The 25,384-nt window shown below is 42.5% G+C and overlaps 1 protein-coding gene across 4 annotated transcripts in view; it reads left to right on the plus strand.

Moving 5' to 3' along the window:
- Positions 1-1,802: 1,802 nt before the first annotated feature.
- LOC133154524 (netrin receptor UNC5C-like) overlaps positions 1,803-25,384 on the plus strand; it is a 113,504-nt gene continuing 89,922 nt past the window's right edge. For all 4 annotated transcript variants that reach the window (XM_061279295.1, XM_061279297.1, XM_061279298.1 and 1 more), the window contains exon 1: positions 1,803-2,179. In XM_061279295.1, coding sequence (XP_061135279.1) covers positions 2,077-2,179 — 103 coding nt within the window. In that variant the 5' untranslated portion in view covers positions 1,803-2,076. The remainder of the gene's footprint in view (positions 2,180-25,384) is intronic.

Below are 25,384 nucleotides of genomic sequence, written 5' to 3' on the forward strand. Positions count from 1 at the left end.
ACCACAGATGGAAGGATCCCCCTTTCAGGATCACCAGGTTGAAATGGATGCAGAGAGGGCACAAATGATACAACATGAAAATCAATTAAATAAAAAGTGGATCTCCATGTCACAGCAGAGGGCTGCCGAAAGGAGCCCTCAATTGTCCTGGCAGTGCTCTTCGAGGAAAGCGTTGCATGCAAACAGCAAACTCCCCCGTTGGCACTGAACGCTCATGAGGGCTGAGTGCTGATCCATATCCAAGCGTTCCATATGTTTCCCATGTAACTTATTGCTTTTCCCATTCCCAATAAAGTGGCAGCATAAAAAGGCTTTTACGAGTCCCGCCGGCTCGGGTGGCGGCGTGCGGAGCTCGAGGGGGGGCTGCCGCGATGACAAATGGTAGCCAGTGCATATTTTACTATGGCCATTTACAACGCGTGATGCTCAGGCCAGGCTGCAACAAAAATGACTGGGCCGAAACATCATTGAGAGTGGAGCTCATGCAAAATATGTACTAATCTGTTGTATTAGTAATCTGTGCCCCCTCCTTCGAAAAAGAAAAAAAAAAAAGACAAAGAAAAAAATTACTGTTTGCCCTTTTTATCCACTCTTATGTTGGATTACTGCTTGTTGATGGGATCTGCCAGTCTGCTCAAGTTGCTAGCATACCAAATGTTTGCATGTTAGCATTTTATCCAGTCTCATTAAAGTTTTCATAGTATCTCACTACAGTAATCCATATGGATCTGCTATTTGTACTCAAGTGTCAGTTATGCTACTCACTGGTGCTTTATTGCTACACTCTAAAAAAATGATTAACATTTTAGGATTTTATCAACTCCCATGAACTTTTTTTTGCCCCCAATATTGATTTTGACTTAAGGGCATGATGCATAATTCCCATGCATATTCCTCCCAGTCCTCCCGTTGCTACAACAACGCAACAGGTCTTGAGGAGAACCGCTTCCCCGGAGGTGTCTAGTTGCAGTGCTGCATTTCATTAAATGGTCCCCATGCTGTTTAAATTAACCTTCTACAGCATCTTATGTGATAAATGTTGCCCACTCAGCATCCATTCCACCCTGGCCAATCTGGAAGGGGCATCCCTCCATCTGTGATCCTTTTTTTGTGGTTTCATTCCTTCTCTGAGATTTCCCTTGACTGAATTGTGAGTCTAGATGAGGCAGGTTTTGCTGATTTTTGTCAGATGTGGGTCTGTGAACCTCTTTAAGGGTTTTTATTATTATTATTGATAAACTTGACATTTCTCCAAAATAATCAGCGTCTTTCTGGCTGTACAATTTAAAAATATGGCCGAGATGACCTCCATTAAACCCGTGTTTGAGAGATGTATTTATCACATTAGATAAAACACTAGATTAGACATTAGAAAAGAGTGCAAATAATTAGGCTGTACAGTGTTTACAGGTTCAGAGGGTGTCAGTCTCACACCAATGCAACTGTGTCCCGGTGCTGGCCGAGAGGGGGCAGTCGTGAGTCAGCCTGCAAGCACTTTACACTGCGCGTGTGCTGCACAAATATACGAACAACAGAAAAACAAACCATATAAACATAAACAGCATATTAAAGTACAGTTCGTGCTGTATAGTGAGTATTTTAAAAGGTGCTATAGGATATTTTTCTGGAAAGGTGCACCTAGAATGATAATCAGACGTGTTAATTGGTACTTGGGTTCAATTTGAATGTGATGTAATATTTAAGAATGGTTAACGACAAGTGTTACATGCAGAGAATTGCATGCGGAGGGCGGAGGCATCGCTCTCTCTCCTTCTCGCACTCGCTCATTTTCTCTCTCTCTCTCTCTTGCCGTGAGTGTGCGTGGATCCGCCAGCAGCAAGCAAGGCAGCAGCCGCGCTCAGTACGGCCGCGCGCAGACACGCGTGAAGGGAAGGGACATTCCCCCCCACCCGCTTCAAAACACCTTTTCGGGACTCCAGGATTAGAAGCTGCACGTCTATTGAGTTGATCTGTTTTGCGCGGGGAGAACTGTGATTATTTGATTTTTCCAAATTGATTTCATTTTGTGTTTTTTCCCCCCCCCCGTGGACTGACAGAGGAGTTTTTCTCGTGGACATGGGGAGAAGTGGACCAGTAGGACGCGGGCGGTGGATGTGCGCCACGCCGGGCGTCCGCCTCCTCTTCCTCCTGGGGTTCGTTCACGCGGGACTCGGCCAAGGTAAGCGCGGTGGTCGGAAACGCGCCTGTGCGCTCGACTTGGAGCGTTTTTTTTTTTCTATGGAAGATGTGTTAATATGCAAAATATATATATATAAACTGGCACCTCTTTGCACGTAAATCACAACCACGTTAAAGCATCAATATTGCAAGAAACAACAAAAAAAATGTTAGAACCTCTAAACTTGCACTGTAGTAAATGGAAGTAGGTGACTTCATTTATCTATCTTCAGAATTCCCCACAGCAAGTGAGGAAGTCACCCACTTTAGAAAAAGCTTGCATCCGTAACTACTGTTTGTTGTTTCGTGGATATTGCGTGAATAAAACTCAAATAAAAAAATAAACTCAATAAAAAAACCTCAAACTCAAAAATGAAAAACTCATTCCACACACCCTGTTGTTCATGTATAGACATTCACCATTCTTAGTCGGTTGCGTTGATCCACTTAAGGAAAAGAAATGTCTCCTCTTCTGTCAGTAAAAATTGGTAGTAACTATAATTTAGTTGGAAGTTGGGTGATTTCAAGAGTTAACTGCTGAGCCTGTTTGAATTCCATTGCTGACCAAAACAGCAGCATATTTTAAGGACGGTGTGTGTGTGTGTGTGTGTGTGGGGGGGGGGGGGCAGTTCCAATCACAAAAACACCTCAACACATTTTGCTGGAAAAAAGATGTCCCAGAAGACATTCCAGTGCAATTATCTAATTTAGATGTTAATGTTCACGCAGACATTCACGACATTCGGGTGCGTCATCCACTTCAGGAAAATAAATGCTTAACTCAGTTTCCATGTCAGAATAAAAAAAAACAAAAAAAAAACAGCAACTGTAATTATGACACTTCATAGACTCGTGGTTAAAGAGCTAAACACAGACTCCTTTTGGTGACCAAAACAGCAGCACCTATCAACCAGCCTCACAGCCGAGTCGAAGTGTGCAAGGATTCCTGTACGATTGACCTACGGTGGGCAAGCAATGGCGCTTTCTTGAAATGATGGCGCTTCATAGATCACCCACTTAAATAGATGCCCCCCCCCCTACCAACAGAAAAGAAAAGGCAGTAGTGTAAGTGTGATTTGAGTTGGTAGACACGGTTGTTCACCAGAACAATAAAGTGAAAATTGCTAAACTCCAAAAGAGCAGCAGCTGCCAAAGCAGGGAGTCAATTTAAGCTCCACTTTTGCAAGACATCAGCTGCAATATACCAGAAAACGTTGAATATTATTCTCAGTAAAGAGTGACTTGCCCATCCCCACTGATACCTCCCCAATTTTGCACTTAAGTCAATAAATACCGCCACAGATGGATTTTTGGCTTTCCTGTACAATTTCTTTAAATAGCAAGTTAAATAACAACGATTTTGTTACTCAAAAAAAAAAAAAAAAAAAGTAAAGCTATAAAGACAATGAAAGGCCTCCCTTGAATAGAAGCCCGGTCTTTCTAATTAAATGATTGTGTTCACGTGAAGTGTTTTGCTAATCAAAACAGCAGCACATACCATAAAGAGATGAAAGAGCAGACGGACTCCTTGTACAGTAGCATTTCTTTCTACAGCACACCTGTAACTTTATTTCTTTTATTGTAATTTGTCCATCGTTTACCCCAGCAATCATGTTTTGGCACTCTATTAAATCAACTTTTTGAAGTTGAGATTTCAATAGAGGATACAAGTTGAATGGAGCATCGGGATGAGTGTGAAAAGTCTCATTGTTTTACCCGCGAGCTGAATGGTCGCAGACACGTTCCGCCATTCAGCTGCTGGAGAGGAGGGAAGGAAGGGAGGGGAGGGAGGGAGGGAGTTAGTCCGGCGCTGGATGGAACATTGGAGGTTCTGTTTCTTCCCGTACCATTCCTTAGCTTCTGGTTACATGACATTCATATTTCCGTAGACACACACACACTATACGCGCGCACACACACACACACTTGAGCTTAGCCTTGTTTAAAATGGCGTCGCAAACTATTGGCTTTTGGCGTTGAAGTTGTGTATGCGTGTGGGTGTGTGGCTCTTGCCATGTATGTGTGAACCTGTAAACCTGTGTAAAGATGCTCCAACGTGGGTTACACGTGTGTGTATGTGTGTGTCTTTTGTACATATGTGTGAGCAAACCTGTTCTGTGTGTGTGATTTTTATTTTTTGGTGTGTGTGTGTCAACTTGGCTTTGTGGCACAGATCACATGTCGTTTCTTTCTTTCTGCGTGCGTGCGCGCGTACACTTGGCATGACGATATTGCCAGAGCCGCCGTCTCCTGCTGTCGCCCATTATGCGGCGATCCCGTCCCATGGTGCACCGCTGCAGCCTTTCAGGGTTCACAGCTTGGGCTCGGGAAGGAATAGCGCCAAAACCCGAAGGAGGCCCATCGGATTGGTCGCTCCAAAGAGGCCCACGGTCCGATTGGTCGAGCGGGACTGGTTCTGCTGTATGAATGCTGAATGACAAGCATTCATAGCGATGCCTCCGGTTATGTTTCATTGTGCGCGCGTGAACGAATGATGTGACGGTCGTGTTACGACACTTTTTGCAACGGTCGGCGCAAAAAGGTGACGAAGAAGCACGTTTGATACGTTGTGATGAATGATCTAGTCATGCTGTCCTCCATTTATTTATTTTCTGGGAATTCCTCTTTTTCTAAAGGAATTTTAATTTCTGACTTTTAGTACGAGAGCCAGATGGAGGGAGAGGTTGCACGGGTGAGGAAGGGGGAGATCTCTCTGGGTGGTTTGTAGCCGCTTTGATCACTCCACTTGGACTCGACAACTACGATAAGCTGACACAATGCTGCAGTGTCTACGGCTATACGTCTATGCGCGTGGACGCTGGTACTTATGGTGTGAAAGGAAGTCTTTGACTGCGTCTGGCCTTGTTTTGTGAAGACCGAGCGAGCCTCCCGCCGCTCGCTCGCTCGCATTGGCACATTTGCCTCACCTCTTCATCATCTTCGGCATCTTCGGCCACGCTTAAGCATTCGAAGCGAGAACCTTTAAGCTCTTGGCCGTGATCAGACAAGTTTTTTTTTTCTCGCCTACTGTCTCCTCTTTGCGCTTGCGGAAAAGCATTTTTACTGACCTTTCTTAGCCCCCCCCTCCCTCCTCCTTGCCTGCGGCCTTGTGTTCTCTCCCATTCACTCATTACATTTTATGATGGACTGTGAAAAATGGCCTCCCACACGCCAATGCTCTTTTTTTTTTTTTTTTTTTAAAGTATAGTTATTTATTCTTCTTCTTTTTCAATTTGTAGATCAGACTACGGTTCTCCTCGCTTCAAGAAGTGGTTGAGATATTTTCCCGATGGCACTTTAATCAGAATTGTACAAGATGGATGATATTTATAAAAGGGACTTCAAAATTGAACCAAGACTAAGTGGGAAACATTTTATTCATCTTTTTTGCCAAATTTTTAAAAAGGAATCAAACTCGACGCCAGGGGGCCACTTCTGGCCCCTCTGCATTAACCTTGTGGTCCATGGAAGCAAATCATTTACATCAACTTTCATGATTCTTACAAAAACATGTTGCAACATTTCAAATGATCATTTGCGTAGATAATATCGTCTGGATATTGACAGCAATTTTTTAACAAATTGATTTTTACATGAACTTGAACAACACTCGAACAAGCTATTGTCCTTGACTTTTGATTAAAAAAAAAAAAAGTTATTCTTCAGTTGATAATATGATGAGGCAATAAAACATTTGTGATTTTACTAAAGGAAGTGTGCCCGCCATAAAAATTAAAACAAAAAGCAAGTCAATATCAAGAAAAGTTTCCTGATTTTAACACACAGTGTTCCAGTCATTTGGGGGCCCAAGGCTCAATCAGGCCCTCTACACCAATGCACTGCCCATTTTAATAGGAATGCAAGTGGATCGATCAACTGAAAAGTCTAAATTTGGAAACATTTCTCTATTTCCTGATCTAAATAGCATCCATAAAACCCATCTTGGGGATTATCATCTAACAAATGAATTAACTCAAAGCTTTTACTGTCGTCAAGTACAGTACATTAATCATCCATCCTTTCAACCACTTGAAATCTTAAAATAAAAAGTGTCACTCGTGTCCCTCCAATGTACGGCAGCGACTTTGTGTCAATTTAGGTAATATTAATGATCCCCCGAGTTCCATTCAACATTTGTTCTTTAAGATGGATTTGGCATGGCTCAAATTACACCTAGCAAATCTAATTCGCTGTGCCATAAAGAGCTGCAAAGCAAAAATGCCGTGTTGAACTTTTTTGCTGTAATTTCCTCCTCCATTCTTGTAAAACAAAAAAGCAAGCTCAACGTGAATCTAATTACAATCAATTAAGCGAAAAGCTTTGAACGCGCACCACGCATGTATACGTATGCACGATGCACGCTATTTTGTTCAGTGTTTACGAGAGATGTTGCAACAAGCTAGAAGAAGAAGAATCTTGGTTTGTCCTCCTTCCCGCTGCCTCCCGCTATCAGTCCTAATTCCTTCTCGGGTTTCATGTACGGATCTGGAATTATGAATTTTTCATGGCCCGTGAAACCCGAGGCCTCATTTGGGGCTCTCGTTTCAAGCCTTTTCGTCTTTTACCCGCACTGTGTGTGTGTGTGTGTGTGTCATTGCGTGTGTGTGTGTGTTGGTGAGAACAATTTTAGGGAATGCAACTTCCCACTCCATGTTCGCATATGTTTTGGTTGGCTGGAAAGAAATCAGCAAAGCCACCACAAGTAATTTAGGCGGGAATGTACTCGTATTTTTGTTTACCATGTATACCTTAAACTAGATCAAGAATGTCATTTTGGTTCTTTTTCAGCGTTTGCATTTTAATTTTGTATTTTAGCTTCTTCAAATTGGCACCCTTTGAAATGATTTGAAAATTCAGTCGCTGACCGAACCACAAAAATGGTCCAAAACCCGGGCTTAAAAAAAACACACAAGACTGACATTTGGATTGTTTTTTCATTGTTTAGGGTCCATGGTCTCCTCCTGGAGATTATCTGATAACTACCAAATTGGAAGTATATACTGCTTTAGACGAACAGCCGACGCTTAATTACAAGACATTTGAGTTTTTTGTTATTGCTTGTAGGCGGCAAAGTTTGTCTTTGATTATTCTGTCTTCGGCAACTGTCTGCCTCCCACTCTTGCGTCTCTGCCATTGCATTTGCTCGCTTTAATTAGCGTGGAGACCAAACAGTGGACATATTGTGCTCCTGACGGGGGTCCCACAAGCAGAAGGACGTGCGTGTGTGTGTGTGTCTTTGTGTGCGTGTGTTGCATGAAAGTAATCAGTCAATTGTGGGGTGCAGGGGTGTGTATGTTTTGCACATGCGAACACACTGACGAGTCAAATGAGGATGGTTAGGAGAAGTGGAAGCAATAGACTGCTAAATAAATAGTGTCAACACACACTGCCTGCCAGCTGCTCTGCATTGAAAGCTCACCTCGTATTTATCTCTTTGTTTCATCGCTCTCCTTCACGGTCTATCCTTCTTTTTACTCGATACCGTAAAATCTCTAATAAATAGACCGGGCGTTTTTATTCGCCTCCAAAATGAGAGGCAGATTCTCGCTTTACTAGAGGTGACACTTTCCCCGATGGGTGTGGGAGGGGGGGAGCGGCGTTGGTGGTGTGACGAAACAATGCCCTAATCTTAATCCCAACCTGCCCTGTCCTTTTTCTGACTCATGTCATCATCCTTAGACACCAGGCCTGGAATCATGCCAAAGGAGCAATCTGCTTGTTTTTTTTTTTTTAACCATTGTGGCCTTTGTTTGTATTTCTGTACTCTGCAAACAAACACAGTGCAGCTCTGCCTCTGTGGTTGTGGATTGGCTCACTTGCATGACACTAAAATGGGGTGGTTTCAGAAAGACACACTTTTGTCATATTGAGTCGGAACGGTTCCAGAGAGGTGTCGTTTGAAAATACCTCCAAATGGGCATTTACTGCAGGCAGTACATCGGAATTGGACGTTACTAGCCGCGGTGCGAATACGTCAGTTTGGTGTGGGGCCCAGCACTTCTTACTGACATGGCAGATGGCTGCTGGCTTTTTTTGGGGGGTTTTGTTTTGGCTCAGCTGTGTGTTTGTGTCACAGCACGAGAGTTTTTATTTGTGCCATCATGAATATGTAATCAAGCAGCCCATTGATAAATGAAGGCGTGACGTGATGGGGATTGAAGTAGGGTCCCTGAACGGCTGGGACCCGCTTCCCAGGGAGAAAAAAAAAAGTGTCAAGACTTGCCCTTTGCATGTGGTAGATTGGATGCGCTGTGCAAGTCCCTTCTGGTTGCGACATCGGAGAAAGGAATTGAGAGGTTGTTGTTTTTTCCCCACATAGCAGGTCATCCAGTGGTCCATCTGAAGGAGTATGCAAAAAAATCTGAAACCATAATTACTATAATCACCACTTTTACGTCAGAGGAGCTGACGTCTGCACAAAGAAGGGTGTGTGTCTGTGTGCGCGTCTTGATAAAATATTGTCATGAAGGTTGTCAAGAAAATGACACTTTGATATATCATGTCACAGTATATATATTTTTTTATCGGATTTTCTACAAATTGTTAGTTTGAGGTTGGAGTTGAAACTGGTAGCAAGGTTTGAATGTAGCCTTACTTGACTAATCCCCCTCTACGTACGTGTACAATTTGCGATCAGCACATTCAGCTGTGACGACTCCCGCAGCGGCGCAGGCCTCCCTTTCCATTCAGTCCTGAATCCTCTCAGCTCCCTGTGTCCCTTCCACTTCTGAAAGGCAGCGTTGACTTGACTATTACCGTATTTTCCGGACTATAAGGCGCACCTTCAATGAATGGCCCATTTTAAAACTGTGTCCTTCTATAAGGCGCACTGGACTATAAGGCGCATCATTAATGCATCATGTCAGATTTTGAATCCAAATCAAATCATTCTCCATTTTTATCTTTTTTATTTCAACTTCAGACGGAACAAATTACTTTATAATCGCAAAATAATGATCCATAGTCTTTTTGATTGATGATTCATAGTCTTCAGCGGGCCACTTGTGATTGATTTCATGACCCATTGCTTCGGGCCAGTTTAAATTTAGTAATTTGGTCCATATACAAGGCGCACCAGACTATAAGGCGCACTGTCGGCTTTTGAGAAAATTGTAGGTTTTGAGGTGCGCCTTATAGTCTGGAAAATACGGTATGTTTAATATTATAATTTTTTGGGGGTGGGGGGTAGACTGAATGAGTGATTACAAATCAGAGGTTGTTCAACTTAAGTGCTTAAGCATATGATATTAATACACTTCAAAATGCTAATATGTGTTTCAAGAGTAAACAGTTCATATCACCCGAGTCCCTCAAGAGCCCAGGGTAGCGAGTGTTGAGCTCGTGATAATCAAACAAATGAAATAAAAGCCAACGACCTCAAGAATTCCGTCACGTTATCAGCGTACTTTCAGGTTACAATTTTCAAAGCAAGCGGCGCGTAAACACACAGTGATGAATTCAGACGCCATTCGCCACCATTCTTCTTCCTCGCCATTTGGATTCCTCAAATCTATTTCCTGTCTGCGCGTGAGGCGCTGTGATTAATTAGGAGGCCTGCAGCCGCCTCCGAGCTGGCTTCCCGTCCCGCCCGTCTTCGCTCTCGCTGATCACCTTCTTCTCCTTGAGAACAAAAGATTTCCTTAAAAAGGATTTTTTTTTTTTGTTTTCTTTTTAAAAGCACGAAGAGATCCTCACCTCTCAGCCTCCACAGTGCTCCTCTGGGCGGGGAGCAGTTGAAAAATGTGCGCATGGATAATTCTGGCCAAATCACAATGCCATACACGCACAAAAAGTGCCTCCTCAGCAATGTGCTGCCCATATTCATTAGCGACTTTAGAATGCTGTTGAAATGAATCAAAGCAAAGTGCTTACATGTGGTCTTGTCACCCGCTGAGCAAAATATACTGCTCCCTGAGTAGCCGCGTAGACCGATGGGAGCTAATATTCTACACCGTGTATCTTGTACAAAGTGTGTCTTTGTACCAAGCTAGATAAAGCTCACTGTGTTTTTAAGTGTACCACCACTTTGTATCGCAACATGATGGACAGCACTGAGCTCTGCTAGAAGATGCTAATGTCCGTTATAAGTCTATGGTGTTTTTCATGATATGTTAGCGTTAAGCTAGCAGTCCGTTATATGCCTATGGAGTTTTTCATCATATGTTAGCATTATGGTAGCAGTCCGTTATATGCCTATGGAGTTTTTCATCATGTTAGCATTAAGATAGCAGTCTGTTATCTGTCCATAGTTTTTCATCATATGTTAGCATTAAGCAAGCAGGCTTTTATACGACAGTTTGCCATTTCTTAGAAGCTACATGCGGCATTTTTAAAAAATGTTTTAATACTCTCTTTCTCACGATTTTATGATAACTGAGACTTTCACAAAAGAAATGAACACAACTAGAAATAATCCGGTCCATAATAAAAAATTGGTCATACGTGTACATGCATACATGCAACATGCGTGGTTGAATTGAAACAGTTGCTCATGACAGTTATTACCGATAATCACCGCTGTGCACAATCAACGTAAAGAGCGTTGAAGAGTCAGGTGACGGCACATGGCGCGTACAGTTAATCAATGTCGCACAGTGTATATATTTTCACGCACCGTACATCTCGACTTAATGATGCAGTTCGCCCGCGTGATGGATTGAACACGCGTGCAATGGGAACTTGATCAATGCCGGCTCCCTGCAGAGAGGTCACTTTCATATGAAGGGAAATGAGAAGAGACGCAGCGTAAATAACACCAATACGGCGAAGTCGGTTGTGTCTGTGCCGGCCAAATGCAAACGTTGTTCTCCCTCAACTTGGTTATTGCAATTTTAATAAAGAAAAACACAAGGGATGGCTGCCAGTGAAAGAATGAAATTCATATCATTAATGCAAACATGGTTAGATTTTGACATGGTAAATATTTTGATGTCATGCAGAGGTGCTGTTATTAAAAAAAAATCCAGATCTCTATTAAAGTTCCTTTTGGAAAGTTGTTTGAAGTTGCAGTAAAAAAAAAATGATTAGGTTGGGTTCTCCTTTTGTGTTTTTAATGCATTTTTAATGTAAGTTAGTTACTTCCTGGTTCCTGGTGGATGATGTGATGTATTGGAAGCGTTGCATTAAAAAAAATCTTTAAAGGACAAAATGAAATGACATCAAACACAATATGTTGCCATGGCAGCAATGATGCGCTACTCTCAAGCCACAGCAACAAAGTTCATGTACATGGTGACTCAGCAATTCGTCCCACAAAGTGAACACCCACTAAGTTCCTTTTCTACACTTATATGACATTTTTTTCTACTGTTTTGTTTTCATTGATTGTCCACCCACGTAGACTTTGTGTTGCATGTTCCACAACCTTCCCCAGGCTCCCTTTTCACAACACCTATCGACATCTAAACCTCCAGCTCGGCTTTGTGTTGTTTGATACCTTCATCCTCCTGTGGACTGCTTTAAGGTCAAGACAGGTCCACCAAAGTTCTGAATTATTATTATATTTTTATGAATGGCCTCACTCAGTAAGTGCAATAAAAGTCGCTGTCCCTTAGCCGTGGACTCTGTACTGTAGTATTACATTTAATGCAGTGTGTTTCTTCAACATTGAACTCCCCCACCCCAACGGAGGTCTAAGTTTAAATCCACTCATTGGCAATAAACCATAATTCAACAAAACGATTCCAGAAGGCTTTAAACACACAATCAGATATTACTGCGTTCCCCTTTTTGGATTCAACCATTTGGCCGTCGTCATCATGATAATAATCGTAATCATCGTCGTCCTCATCATCTCCTTGAGGCACAGCTGGTGTACTGCGCGGTGCAATAACGCTTTCCTTGTCCGATCACATGTGGCTCAATGGGCTTGTCAATCACACGCACACACACGCCGCCTCTCCCATTAACGCCGCATGGCATTAAGTAAAGCCGGTATGCCATTGTTTATTACCGTTTTTTTCCGTGTATAGTGCGCCCCCATGTATAGTACGCACCCCTAAAAATGGCATGCTAATGCTGGAAAAAAGCTTGTACCCATGTATAATACGCACCCAATTTTTATGATTTTTTTTTTTTTTTTTTTTTAAGTCCCAATGATCGTCACACACGCAGGGAGGCAATGGGTCCCATTTTTATAGTCTTTGGTATAGTCTTAACTAGGCTGGATGTAATTTTTTTTGTTGGCGTTGATTTCTCCGACTGCCCGTAAACGCACCACCGCGCTCCGTGCGCATGGAGCGTGTTTGAAGTGAACAGCAGAGAAGAAAGGAACAAGGCAAAGTGTTGTGAAATAAAATATTACCTGTAATACGGATTTAGGTAGAGAACTGAACTCTCGCTCTTTATATAGCTGACGTGTCTTGCTCATCCGTTCTGCGCATCTGTAATGGCGGCCTCCGTATGATACCCGGTTTGCGTGTGTGCGAGAGCGAGAGAGAGCGAGAGAGAGAGCGAGAGAGAGAGCGTGCGAGAGAACGCTCAACCGTAGCGCGCCGCCGACCGCCCAACTGCACCGGGCTGGTCGATTATTGTGACAGAGCCGTCGCTGAAATTTAGAAGATATTTTTAAAGTCCTGATGTACTTTCTAAAATTTAAGTGGACCTCAGTGCGCACTGCGCAGGGAGCTTAATTTGGTGCAGCGCGCCGAGCGCTCACTGTCGCATTGCTTAAAGAGCGCCTTTGTGTTTTAGGATGAACAGCAGAGACCAAAGGAACAAGGCAAAGTGTTGTGAAATAAAATATTACCTGTAATACGCATTTTGTTATTTGCTGATTGAAACTGCTAATTAAACTGTGAACTGGAACTAATAGGAAGAAAACAACTCTCGCTCTTTATATAGCTGACGTGTCTTGCGCATCCGTTCTGTGCATTTTATTTCACAACACTTTGCCTTGTTCCTTTCGTCTCTGCTGTTCACTTCAAACACGCTCCATGCGACCGCAATGCTCTCGTATCAGACGCTTGCTCGATCACCTGCTCGTTTGCTGTCCCGTGCGCGCACAAAGCGCGGTGGTGCGTTTACGGGCAGTCGGAGAAATCAACGCCAACAAAAAAAATTACATCCAGCCTAGTTAAGACCATACCAAAGACTATAAAAATGGGACCCATTGCCTCCCTGCGTGTGTGACGATCATTGGGACTTAAAAAAAAAAAAAAAAAAAAAAAAAAAAAAAAATTTTTTTGTTGTTTTTTTTTTGTACCCATGTATAATGCGCACCCCGGATTTTAGGACAATAAATTAGTAAAATTTTGCGCACTATACACGGAAAAAAACGGTAATAAAAACTTTTTTTGCTAATGTTCCTCTCGCTAGCTTGCCAAATTGGCCTGATAGCATCGCAACTATGCTCCCATGACTTGCTTGATTGTTTAAAAAAAAAAAAAAAAAATTGCAGCAATCTTCAACTCGTTATTTATCAGTCAAGGATCGGCTCGGGTCTTAACATGTTAAGCACTATGAAACATTTTTAGATTTATTTCCACTCTCATTCAGAAAAATGTAAGAAAAGAAATGGAATCTTTGTTTTGTGGACTTCTTTGTCGCATTGTTGTGGTGGAGTGTTCGTGGTTGGCCTGCGATCATCTGGAAGTTATATCTTATCTATGACTTGATGCATACTGCATTACTTTTTTTTTTCCTTTATATGAGCTGCACAGGCATGTGTCACTGTGGGGTTATTTCACCACATGAAAGGCACACCAAATAAGTCCTCTGGTCCTCTTTCTATGCGCCGTCCATCTCCATTTGTGTTGTGTACGCCTCTGGACTCCCTCTCATCTTTTCCCTACTTTTTGTTAGCCCCGTTTCTTCGGTGCTTCCTGAGGGAGAAACTGGAGAAAGTCAAAACGAAAAAGACAAATGTCATCCCCTCCAAAAAGAAGAAGAAAGCGTCTGCGTCGAGCCAAAGCTTTGGCCACGAATCTCGCAGTCCAGCCAAATCTTCCTATTGTTGTTTGCGCTGCTTCCTCCCCTCACGCCCGTGCTGGCTTTTTTGTGCAACTCGCCAAAGTTTCATGCCAATCTTTTTGGAAGAGGATCCACATTATATTCTAGAATGTTGGGAGAACAACTATTTACTACTGAAATGAAAGTGTTTGTCTGCTAAAAATTCACAAGAAAGACAAATCTCCATATCAGGCGCAACAATACACGTTGAAATTGTCTGCCTTTTCTTTGGATGAAGTTAAATAATGAGTAAAGTGTAGATAATCAATCAACATTGGAGAGATTGACGTATTGGTTAAGAAACACACACACACACACACATAGGCACACATACACGCCTGAAAGCTTTGCTTAAGTGGACATTTAATCATCATGGAGCTTTTTTGTTGGCTGCACACACATACACACACACACACACACACACACACTCACACATAGGCACAGAGTTGCGTGGCAGCGTATCGATTTTCCGTGTTGTCCAGGCATTGTTACTTAAACAAGACAGTAATAATGGAGCGACATTGTTTAGTCTGCTCATTGAACTGTGACTGGCTGACATTAATTGTTGTCTCCATTTTAGGGAATACATTAGTGTGTGCGTTTGTGTGCGTGTGCACGTGCATGCTCGCTCCTCTGGCTTTTTAATTGGGCCACGGGTTGCGGCATTTTTATTTTATTCTTTATGCCCCACATGAACATCGCTGTAAATCTTGATAATGGCATTAAGCTTGTCAAGCAAGTTTGCGACTCTGTCCTACGCAGCCTACACACAGACACGCACACAAAGTCCACATATGCACGCAGAGCAGGGTCCTAACTGCCTATTACCACGAAGTAGATGCACCTCTGTGGCACTTAGCACGGTTTTACTGGGCTTCTATGAATACATTTGGAGATGAATATTGCATGTAGATGCAGTGTCCCGCCCTGGTTCAGTTCAAACCTTTGTGAAATCAAGCGGCCAGAAACGGGACGCATCAGCACTCCTGCGGCCACCTGAGAGGTCTCGGCGTGTGCGGCGGAGCATTATAATTTTACCAAAGTTGGTCAACCTGAACTGTACTCGAGTTTTTTTGTTTTTTTTTGTCTTCATATGAAACAATGGAAATTATGTTTATTCATGTGATAACGCGCACGACTATCTGATTGACGACCTGTGCCGCCAAAAAGAAAGAGAAAAGGCAAAAGCCAGAATAAATCCTTGAATGTTTGCTGAGCTGACACGATATGATAACATTGTTGCGTGAAGTCATGCATGAAGGAGGGCAGTCAATGTCTTGAAATCGCTTTTGCATAAAATAACAACTAAATGAAAAAGAACAAACTCAAAATGAATCCTTGAACGCTTGCTGCGTTGCGCTTTGGCACGGTACGCTTATGTTCTTGCGAGGCCGACTGACAAGTTGTAAAAGATGTCAACTCCTAAAGTTCAGAAGAAGCTGCATTGTCTTTTTGTATTTCTATTTAATATTACGAATGTTTTTTTTTGTCTCAACAACTGCGTATACGTCAACGTCGTCGATTACCACTCCACACCTGTAGGGGGAGCCATGACAAAGGCATTTATTTGCTCTCAAACTGTGCTTCATTTGAGACCCCTTTGTATTAGTCATTGAAGTTAATAAATGTGAGAGTCACCCAGCTAATAACAAACATCTCCCATCCAGCTGGTGGACTTTGGGAAATCCAAAATCGATTGGTCGCGATGTGAAGTCGTAAAACGGAGCGTGGCGACATTACGATTTGCTCCAATATTGGGCTTTGAAAATCAAAGGGGGCAGACGGCACGAGGGCCACATCACAGCGAGTTAGCCTAATTGAAAAAGGCAAAGGGAGAAAATCGTTAAACAAGCCCCCACTTGTGTCGCCATTATTAGATTCCCCGCTGGTGTCATGCAGATTAAATTTTGCCCCCCTCCCCACCGCTTTATTTCCCTCTAACAAACTTGAAACTCGCAGGGTGTCGGTACTTGCGTTCGTTTATTGACGACTTGGCCAATGTCTGATGACGCTCGTTTCCCAACTCAATCATACAGTGATTATCACTCTTGTTACACCATTAAGACCAATTGTAAAACATGGACAAAACGCTGGAACCACACGTCGTCGGGGAAACGAAAAACCCTAAAACGGCCAATTCAAACCAAAATGGCTGACTGTGTGTTTTGGGGCATGGGCTCGCTTGACTTTTTGTGGGTCTACTGGTAGACACTAAGACAACTAGTTTCAGCTTGGTTTTCATTTTGGATTTTACAGACATGATCAAATGTTGCCAGCATGCCCTGGCCACACTCGGTGACAAAAACTCACAATTTAGTCTTCCCCATTTGTCTTTTATACATAATTAAGAGCACATTGAGTTTATGCCATCAATTGTTGAGACTTTTTGGTGAATCTTCCCATGTTAGACACGCCGACCAAATTCCATTTCGATAAACAATGCTGGCATTCAAGTGAAGCTCCGGAGAAAATTTGAAAGCTGACCACACACAATAACAAATTGAAATGTTTCACAACATCGCATTGCCCAGCTGTGTCTTGCCCATAGTTAGCATCAGTCCAATTTAGCATCTCTCCCCTCTAACGCACGCGTATATATTCCCTTTCTTTAGAGCCCATCAGTAAGTCCGTGACCGCATTACTCTCATTAGTTGTTACAGCAATTGACCGTTAAAGCCGTTTGAAACGTAGCAACGTGGTTGTTTGTGTACGCCCAGCGCCGCCATACGACCTACATCTCATCAACATTAAAGCAAATTGCGTTCACATGTCGGCACATAATTTCCCAAGAGTCTTTGAGACGATAAATACTGATCCCGATACAACAAACAAAGCGAGGAAATGTGATGCGATGCCGTTTTTACCGCCTTCAAGCTAACCTAATGACATTTTGTTGCGAGCAGAACGACCATCATCAAAGTTTAACACTTGGTTACGGCGAAATTAGTTTGCATTGACAACAAACTTGGCAATTTACTGTTTGCCCATCTGTACTCTATCGGGACAATACGGGGCACCGATATTTTGGAAACCATTACAATTAGAAAAAAAAAAAAAATTTCCATGGATTAAAATCCACGCGGAAAACTTTTGAGTATGATTAAAGGGAGTTTTTTCGAGGAGACGAGTGTGACTAACTGAGCTTCTTCCGACCTTCTGACTGTCAGTAGGTCACGTTACTTCTAACCCATTAGCTGGCTGGTACTCGGGCTCTTATCTGCCCCAGCAACATGCACCCTCCTGTCACTTTGTGTCTCTGTCTCAACCCCGCCCCCCAAATCGTACTTTGCTTCCCTTTGCCTTAGCCGTATGTGCCACATGTCCCCAGGATGTGTCACACTTCCATGTCTAGACTGTCAGAGGCGTTTACATCCTCATTGCGTTACCGCGGGTGACAAGGAGGCAGCCACCCGCCCTGAGACTTTTAGTCAATTTTTCTACTGTACCATGTTGCCTGAGGGGCCTTGATAAATAATTCCGTAGTGAAAAGAACTTGGAAAAAAAAGTTTCGATGTTAGCGCAAAAGGGCGAAATCTCAGTTAGCAACAATACCGAGATGTCTCGGCATGCATTTTTGGGTGGAAGGTCTCGCTCAAGGAGACAAAGCACCTAAAAGGGCAGCGGAGGGTGAAAGGAAGGCCAGTGCCCTAAATTCCCTCAAACATTTGCCTAATTTATTCTCCAAACCAAGGGTTTTCTTCCAGGGAAAGAAAACCTTTCATGCCATACACTAATTCCCGACGTTTTTCAGTATTCTCATTTTATCCTCAGCTAATTGCTCAAATTCTTACCCACTGGCAGTTTTTGTACTTCTAAATAAGTGATGTCATAAGATTGCTCATATTTTTGCTAATATTGAAGACAATTTGCTGGCCGGTCATTGGGGCAGCCATAAATCAGACACAGCACCCCCGGACCTCAACGCCACTGTTTCCATCTTTAACCTGACAACTCCATCCCAGGCCTCAACACTCGTGTCACTTTCTCAGATGAGTTGGTTTCGAGTATCTGCACGTATTTGATGACTGCTGACTGCTTGTCTGTGCTGAGCACCAAATAGGAGTAAAAGTATTGAAGTAATGTAAGGCGTTACTCATAAAATTGTGCTCATATTATATCCAATACAGTCTGTGTAATCATTTAACTCATGTTAAACATGTAGGAATCCCTCACCATGCTTTTGGTTCCCACTCAAGTCCAGTATGATCAATTTAATTTGTTCGACGTCCGCACACACATTTCAAATCATCTTTCCCCTTTGAAATAAATAGAGATGCCATTAATCTGTTCCAGCCTTCCCTAAAAAGTAGTTTTTAATTGTAAAAATAGCACTGTATAATAATTGTACTTTATAAAAACATGACATGAAATTTAGTGTGAAGAATCCATCTCCCCCCCCCCCCCACTTTTCAATAAGATGCATCAATCTCAGAGAATAAAAAACATATGCCTGTGAGTATTGTAATATCATCTGTAGTGGATTCAGTAAGTGGTCATGTGATATAATGTGAATGAACATCTTGTGTCACAGTCACAGCTAGACAAAACCAAAAAGTGCCAGGGGAAGCAAACGCTTGTCAAAATTCCTCTTGTCCAGTCCAAGAGGGGTAGCATCAGGCCGCTAGCAACTATTATCGGCTGTCGAGATGGTGTCAGTCTACACAAACACGCGCGCAGTTGGCGAAGTTGGCATTTTAGTGAGCTTGGAGGCGAAAAGTCACATTTACTCGGTCCAACTATGAGAGCCAGAGCAAGAGCTTCTGTCTCAATAACGTGGTCGTGAAGGGACAATGACAACTATTACTACTACAATTACAGCTAGCGCTACAGCTACCGCTACTGCTTGTTCTGTTTATAAATACTTTTAGGTGTTGTGCTTTTGGTTGCGTGATGCACATTGAGTTGACCTGTCAAGATTATACACCTGTGTATAAAATGTACGCAATTTTAAATTCAGTTGTCTTGCCTTACTAAGGCTACTACTACTAATATGACTACTACTACCATCACCACCACACCTGCTAGCGATACTCCTTGTGCTCCTCGCTCTTTGACTAAATTGCAACTCTATGGAACCTTATCTTCGTCTTTCTCTTCTGTTTGTGCAGCGGGGTCTTAAACCACGTCAAGACGTACGGGGGAATTTCCCCTCTACAGATATACCAATAAACTTTACTACAGTATATCGTGCAGAACAAAAGTTCTATTCATCTGCGGGCCCAGCGTGGATTCTTCAGGAAAAGACCGCACGAGAGAGGCTCGTATTAATTTGGCGATATGAATCAACGTGACACGTCTCCCCTTCTTGTTTGCGTTTTACCGCCGTTGGACCCTCCTCTCAATCGAATAGTTTGGATGCGGCGACTTTTCGTCCCGCCCTCCCATCGCACGGTTCGGGGAACAGTTAGTCAATGGAAAGCGAGCGCCCGGGGAGCGCGGAATAATGGCCGTGATTTAGCATCCCCTCGTCTGAAAGGTTACACTGCTCTCGCGCCAGGATGAATGGGCGCAATAAGAGCGCCGCTCTCACGTCAGCTTGTGTCTTGTTAGTCAGCTTGTCCGTCTGTTTAGAAGCGGCTTTTATCGTGGAATATTTCAAGCAAATTAAAGTGGAAATCACAAGTGACAAGTTTACATTGTTTTGATGGGAAAATGGGGAGAGGAAGGTTGAGGTGTTGCGTTGGGCCTTAACGTCCCACTCGGGGAGCATCAAGGAGGTCACGTTGCAGCTGTCGTTACGTTCTCATACAGGAAGTCGTGAGATTACTAATATTTTGTTGACGTTGGCGTCCCCGAACCTCACTCATGATTATTTTTGTTAACTTATACAACCTCCAGAGACAAATAGTTCACAGGAAATACGCTACAATAATTAGAGGAAAACAATATATGTTACTGGTGGGGCTGACTACATTTAAGAATCGACTTAAAAGTGTATCTTTAGCGGGATGATTTTATTTTGTGCAACCTGACTCAATAAAAATGAACAAAATTCAACAGAGCTTTTTTTTTTTTCCAAGTCGACACTTTAACACAACTTTAACGCTCAGCTTTGCATCCACACAATTAAATATGTGACTGAGTGTTGTGCTCTTAACTTCTTTTGCATTGAAAAATCCCCAACATTGCCCGTGAGGTTCATAGTGATGGCCACAGGAATGGAGTGATGAAAAAAAGGACAGAATAAGAACTAGAACATGTCGTACAAACGCATTGCGCAACTTTAAAGGCAACAGCAGCTGGCAAATAAATGTCCACAACTTAATGAGTTGCCTGTTTGTATGCAATCTGTGCATGCCAAATGACCGTCCATGTGTGTGTAGGCCCAAAGTACACTCAAAGGTTGTACACACCATATGTGTGTTTGCATGGCTGTTGACATGCGGTAGTTATTACATGTATATTTGCAGTCGGCGGACTATTTGAAACACATGTTGTCTTTGTCTCTCTTTTGACTACTGTTGAACACACACACACACACACACACACACATGCGCACAAATGCTGATACAGGGTGGCAACAGGCCACGGATGCGATACTAATTAATACCATATTGTATGCGTCTGCCTTTCTAGTGTGTTTCTAGTGTGTTTTTTTTTCTCCTGACGCTGGAGTGTTTTGGTTGTCGAAAACTCATCCGATGCTTCGCTTTTCCGAGTTATATACAAAAATCAAAGCTTAAAAATAGGGAGATTTTTAACCTGACTACTTTGCCCCCACCCCCCCCCCCACCCCCATCATGGGTATTGCACAAAATAAAATGTTGCCGAGCAGTTCATCGTTCACGCCACAGCAATGTCACGTTTTTTTTTTTTTTTCTTTTTTCCCCAAGCGATTGTTTTTCACGGGTTTTTACAGTATAATTATTTGCTTACTGTAAAATCCCTCACGCAAGAGCTGCTATCAGCCACAGTGGCTTCCAGAGATTTTTTTTGTGGGTCTCTATGATATATACTAAGCCTTCCAAATTCAAGGAGTGAAGTCATTAATTTTTTTTTCCTACCAATCAATTTTTAACCCTAAGGTTTGACGTACGTTTGTTTACCTGAGCAGCCCTCTCAGGTGAACTATTCCATCGCATTATCTCCGTTGCAATGATCCCCCGTAACCTCTTCCGGCCTACCTCCGTATACTGATGACTGTCAGTCAGAGTCCATGTCAGGTTACCTACGCCATGCCGGGTTAGCTACTTTGCATTCAAAGAGGTGTATGGTGCCAGAACCAATTAAGTCTGACTCTGTCTTTCCTTCTTGGTTCGTTCCTCTTCCTCACCTCATCCTTATAGGACAGGCCCATCTTCGGCCATCACTTTGTGACATGAAGACGGTTTATTGTAGGTGAGATCAACATTGCTGTTGCTGGTCACAATTAATGAAATATTTCCTTTTTTAATTGTATTATTTAATAAGTAATTTGACTAGATTTTTTTTATTGCATTTTCCCAATCTTACTGGAAAATTTGAATCCAATACGAGCTGTACTGAATCAAACCAAACTTTGTAGAAATCTGGCTTGATTGGATGTTTTTTTTGCAGGCTTTTTTCCTGTACACAAAATGGGCGTTAGAAAGCCAACAAATTTTTACAAATTCCAATGTCGTCTCGTCCTAACAACTCTGACCAGAATTCATCGGTCCGACCCGCACCGAACTAATCAAAAATTGGTGTTATGTGTCTTCAATGCGGGCTTTCTTGCTTTTTTGGGTTGTTTACTGACTTAGAAACCAAAAATCAAACTTTCGAAATGCCGCTTGTTCACGCATGCCTGATTTGTCTCGACGACTGCTGTCTCTTGTCGTCTGATTGACAGCCACTTAGACAAGTAAACATGTTGGCATTTATGCATAAAACATCCATTTTCTCCTACTCTATTTTGGATTCAATTCAATGTCAAATGATGACAATTTGCCAAATTTTCACAATAAATCTACTCATAAAGCTCCTGTGAGGATTGTTCAAGTGTCGGATGTAATGGCAGTCAGATGGGACTGAGGCGGAACACTCAAGAGGGGCGCTTTTACTTCCTTTTGACACGTAAACAACATTTTTGACAGCGTTCCGCAACTCTGACTTGAGGAGGAAGTCCAACCCAGTGGTAACTTACAGTTAAGGCAAGGGGAAAAAATGTGATGAGGTGGGAATGTGTGGCAGCCCAGACCGCGCCGCACCACAAACCGCAGGCTGGCCAATGGGATGCCAGCTCCCCCCCCGATTGTCTGGGCCTGCCAACCCAGTAAAAAGACGGGACCCGGGACACACACCGGCGCTCAGATGGCACCACTTAGTCGTAATTGTCGTCTACTTGAAACGGAACGTCGCCTCCCGGCCCAAACGCAAGAGCGGAGCGGACCTGGGAGCGTTTTGGGAAAAATTTCTGACCCCGGGGTGCTTTTAGGAGATAAAGAAGAAAAAAATTACAACGGCTGTCTGAGGGCCACATAATACACAGTCAAGCTTCACGGGGGACAAAAGCTTAAGAGGGCTGTGAACAACGGGCCCACCCACGTGCTACCAGACTACAACCTCATTTAGGCCAGTGGAGGCCTTGAGGCTACTGAGGAATTTGTTTTTCTTTTTTTCAGATCATCAATGATAGGGGGGGGGGAACATCATTTGATCAATGATTCTTTAACAAATTTAACAAGGGGCCTTTTTGTTCAAATGGTTTTTGAAATTTCTCTCTTTGCACAAGATGAAACCGCTCATAAACTGTAAACGTCTGCAGTTTTCCCACTGGGGGATAAAGTATACCCGACAATTTTCTGGCTTTGGGGTTTGTATCAGAGCTGTAATGGACAGGGCAGTTGGTGTGTGTAAAAAAAAAAACAGTATTTTGCATTGCCAGGACTAAAGTGCGAAAGCCTGGGACCAGAACCACGACTGCAGTCTCATTGAAGTGTTGAAATGCAGATGTAGCGTTGGAGCTCTGTCAGCCAGAACTCACCAAAGCGGTTAGAAAACCGATGCAGCTTTGCTGATTTAGATAACTGAAGTGTCCCTTGGTGAACTTCACACTCTGCTCCATCTGGTACCGTCCATACAAGATCGCGGTGTGAAAGGCTCATCTTCTGGATTGACCTTTTTTATTTATTTATTTATTTCTAGCAATTGTGTTTTTCCGATTGTGCGTCGATTGTATAACGCATTCTGTTCATTGGACACAGCCGAGAAGTTGTATTGTGCAAGATATCGTGGGGAAAAAAGGCGAAAGTCGCCATCGTGAAAATTATATTCAAATTTCTACTTGTTTCGTTTTGTCATTTTATCATCACAGTCTAGTCGTTCTATTTCTATCTTTGGTGCAAGGCGTACGCTTTTCTTGACTACACTGATAAGAGCAGAAATTACATTTATGACATAACATGTCATACATACAAACATAAATACATTGTACATGACTTAGGTCTCGCTCACACGGAGACGTCATGACACTCCGGGGACGGATAATCTGTGGTCCAATCGGTGCCGAGCACTCGTCTACGCTTGACATCTTCACTTTTGTATTGATTCCTCTGCACTTTGCCTCATACGGCCGCACACACACATACACATGCTTCGAAATGGGGACAAGCACACACATGGGGATTTGGAAAGTGGCTTTGGATGCTTTCTCTCTCCCATTCCGAGCACTTAAATGTATCTGGGCGTGCGGGCGGGCGGGAGAAGGAGCGATGAGGGTAGAGAAAGAAGGCAAGTCTGTTAAAATTGGACAAAAGTGGAATATTCCCAGTCTGGATTAACTTCCATTTTTCGACCCCTCCCAGTCTTTCAATTTAGATGATTTGTAAAACTAACGGATCAGTGCCGCAATCTTAATGATCTCATTTTTTTTCTTTTCAAATGTATTTTTCCTCGCGAGGGCTGTCGGCTGCGTCGCAAGCTCCAGTGACTGAGTGCAAAAGCATACGGCAGTAAATGAGTTGGACTTGAGGCTATTTTCCTCTTGGTTTCCTCTCCACTATCAGTGGCCTCAACTCAGAAAAAAAAAAATTGGCAAAGAACAGTCGACAGCATGTGCCAGATGAATGTGCGGATGTGAGAATGTGCGCGTTAAGTACAAACAAGACGTTGCGCTTTTCAAGGCTGCAGAACATTGAAGCAAGCTAGTGTCTTTTGAATATACTCATCAGAGCTGCAAATAGGTAGCCTAACATATTTGCTTTTATTTAATTTTTTTTTGCAAGGACATGGCTTGCTCAGTTTTGCTCGCCAGTCGCCTAAAATAAATCATTGAGAACATTAGAGGGGACTGCTGGTGCAGTGATTACATTATGATCTAGTGCGGGGACTCCCTGAAAGTGGTGTGCAAGATTAAAAGTGCTGTGGCGGTCTGGTCTGGGATAATAATGACACCTTCATATACATTTTTTTAAAAGTGTGATTGTGTGTCACAGAAGAAAAAAAAAAGTTTTCTAACTTGTTTATATATATAGAAATGTATTAGGTTCTAAATGAGAATGATTATTATGATTAAATATTTGTATTACTATATAAGTTATTTTATCAGAGATGTTTTGGAACAGTTTAAAAATTGGTTTGCTTGACAAAACAAAATGCCTAATTGAGTATGAAATGTTTTTTTAATTTATTTTGTGGAAAAAGAAAAAATGGAAAAAATATTACATAGTCATTGATATCATGCAACCGTAAGGAAAATATATAGGTGTTTCTTTCAAATGAACTGTCATTAGTTTAATAGTATGTTTCGGTTCCGTTCTCATCTTGATTGTGTGGCGGCACAATAGAAAACAAAGCCATTGGAGTCTGATGTTAAAAATGCAAAGACGGGTTTTGCACTCACTCTCCTAATTGTTGCATCTAATCGACTATTAAGGAGCATTTGCTGCTGCTTAATTATTCAACTGCTGTTGTCTCAAAGCAAGCAGTGTTTGTTTTAAAAGGAGCGCATGAATTGCTGAAATGCGTACTCTTTCGATTTCAGTCAACTTGATATGTGTTACAGCACTATAAAATTCAAATTAAAGCCATTTTTTCTCTTTGTCGTTTTGTCAACAAACACGCCATTTAATAGACACAACACACTCCATTTAATAGACACAGACTAAATCCTAAATAAATGAGTATACAGTATATTTGTTGCACCGATTGGATTACTACCCTGAAACAGTAACCGCTCCGATCGTTCCGGCTACGATTGCAATGCCCAGAGGGCTAAAAAAAAAAACTGTGGACACGCACACATAGTACATGCTGAGGGTCACATGTGGAAATAGCTTGTTGCATTCTGTGACCAATA

Source organism: Syngnathus typhle, linkage group LG5 (assembly GCF_033458585.1).
Source record: "Syngnathus typhle isolate RoL2023-S1 ecotype Sweden linkage group LG5, RoL_Styp_1.0, whole genome shotgun sequence".
Taxonomy (NCBI): domain Eukaryota; kingdom Metazoa; phylum Chordata; class Actinopteri; order Syngnathiformes; family Syngnathidae; genus Syngnathus; species Syngnathus typhle.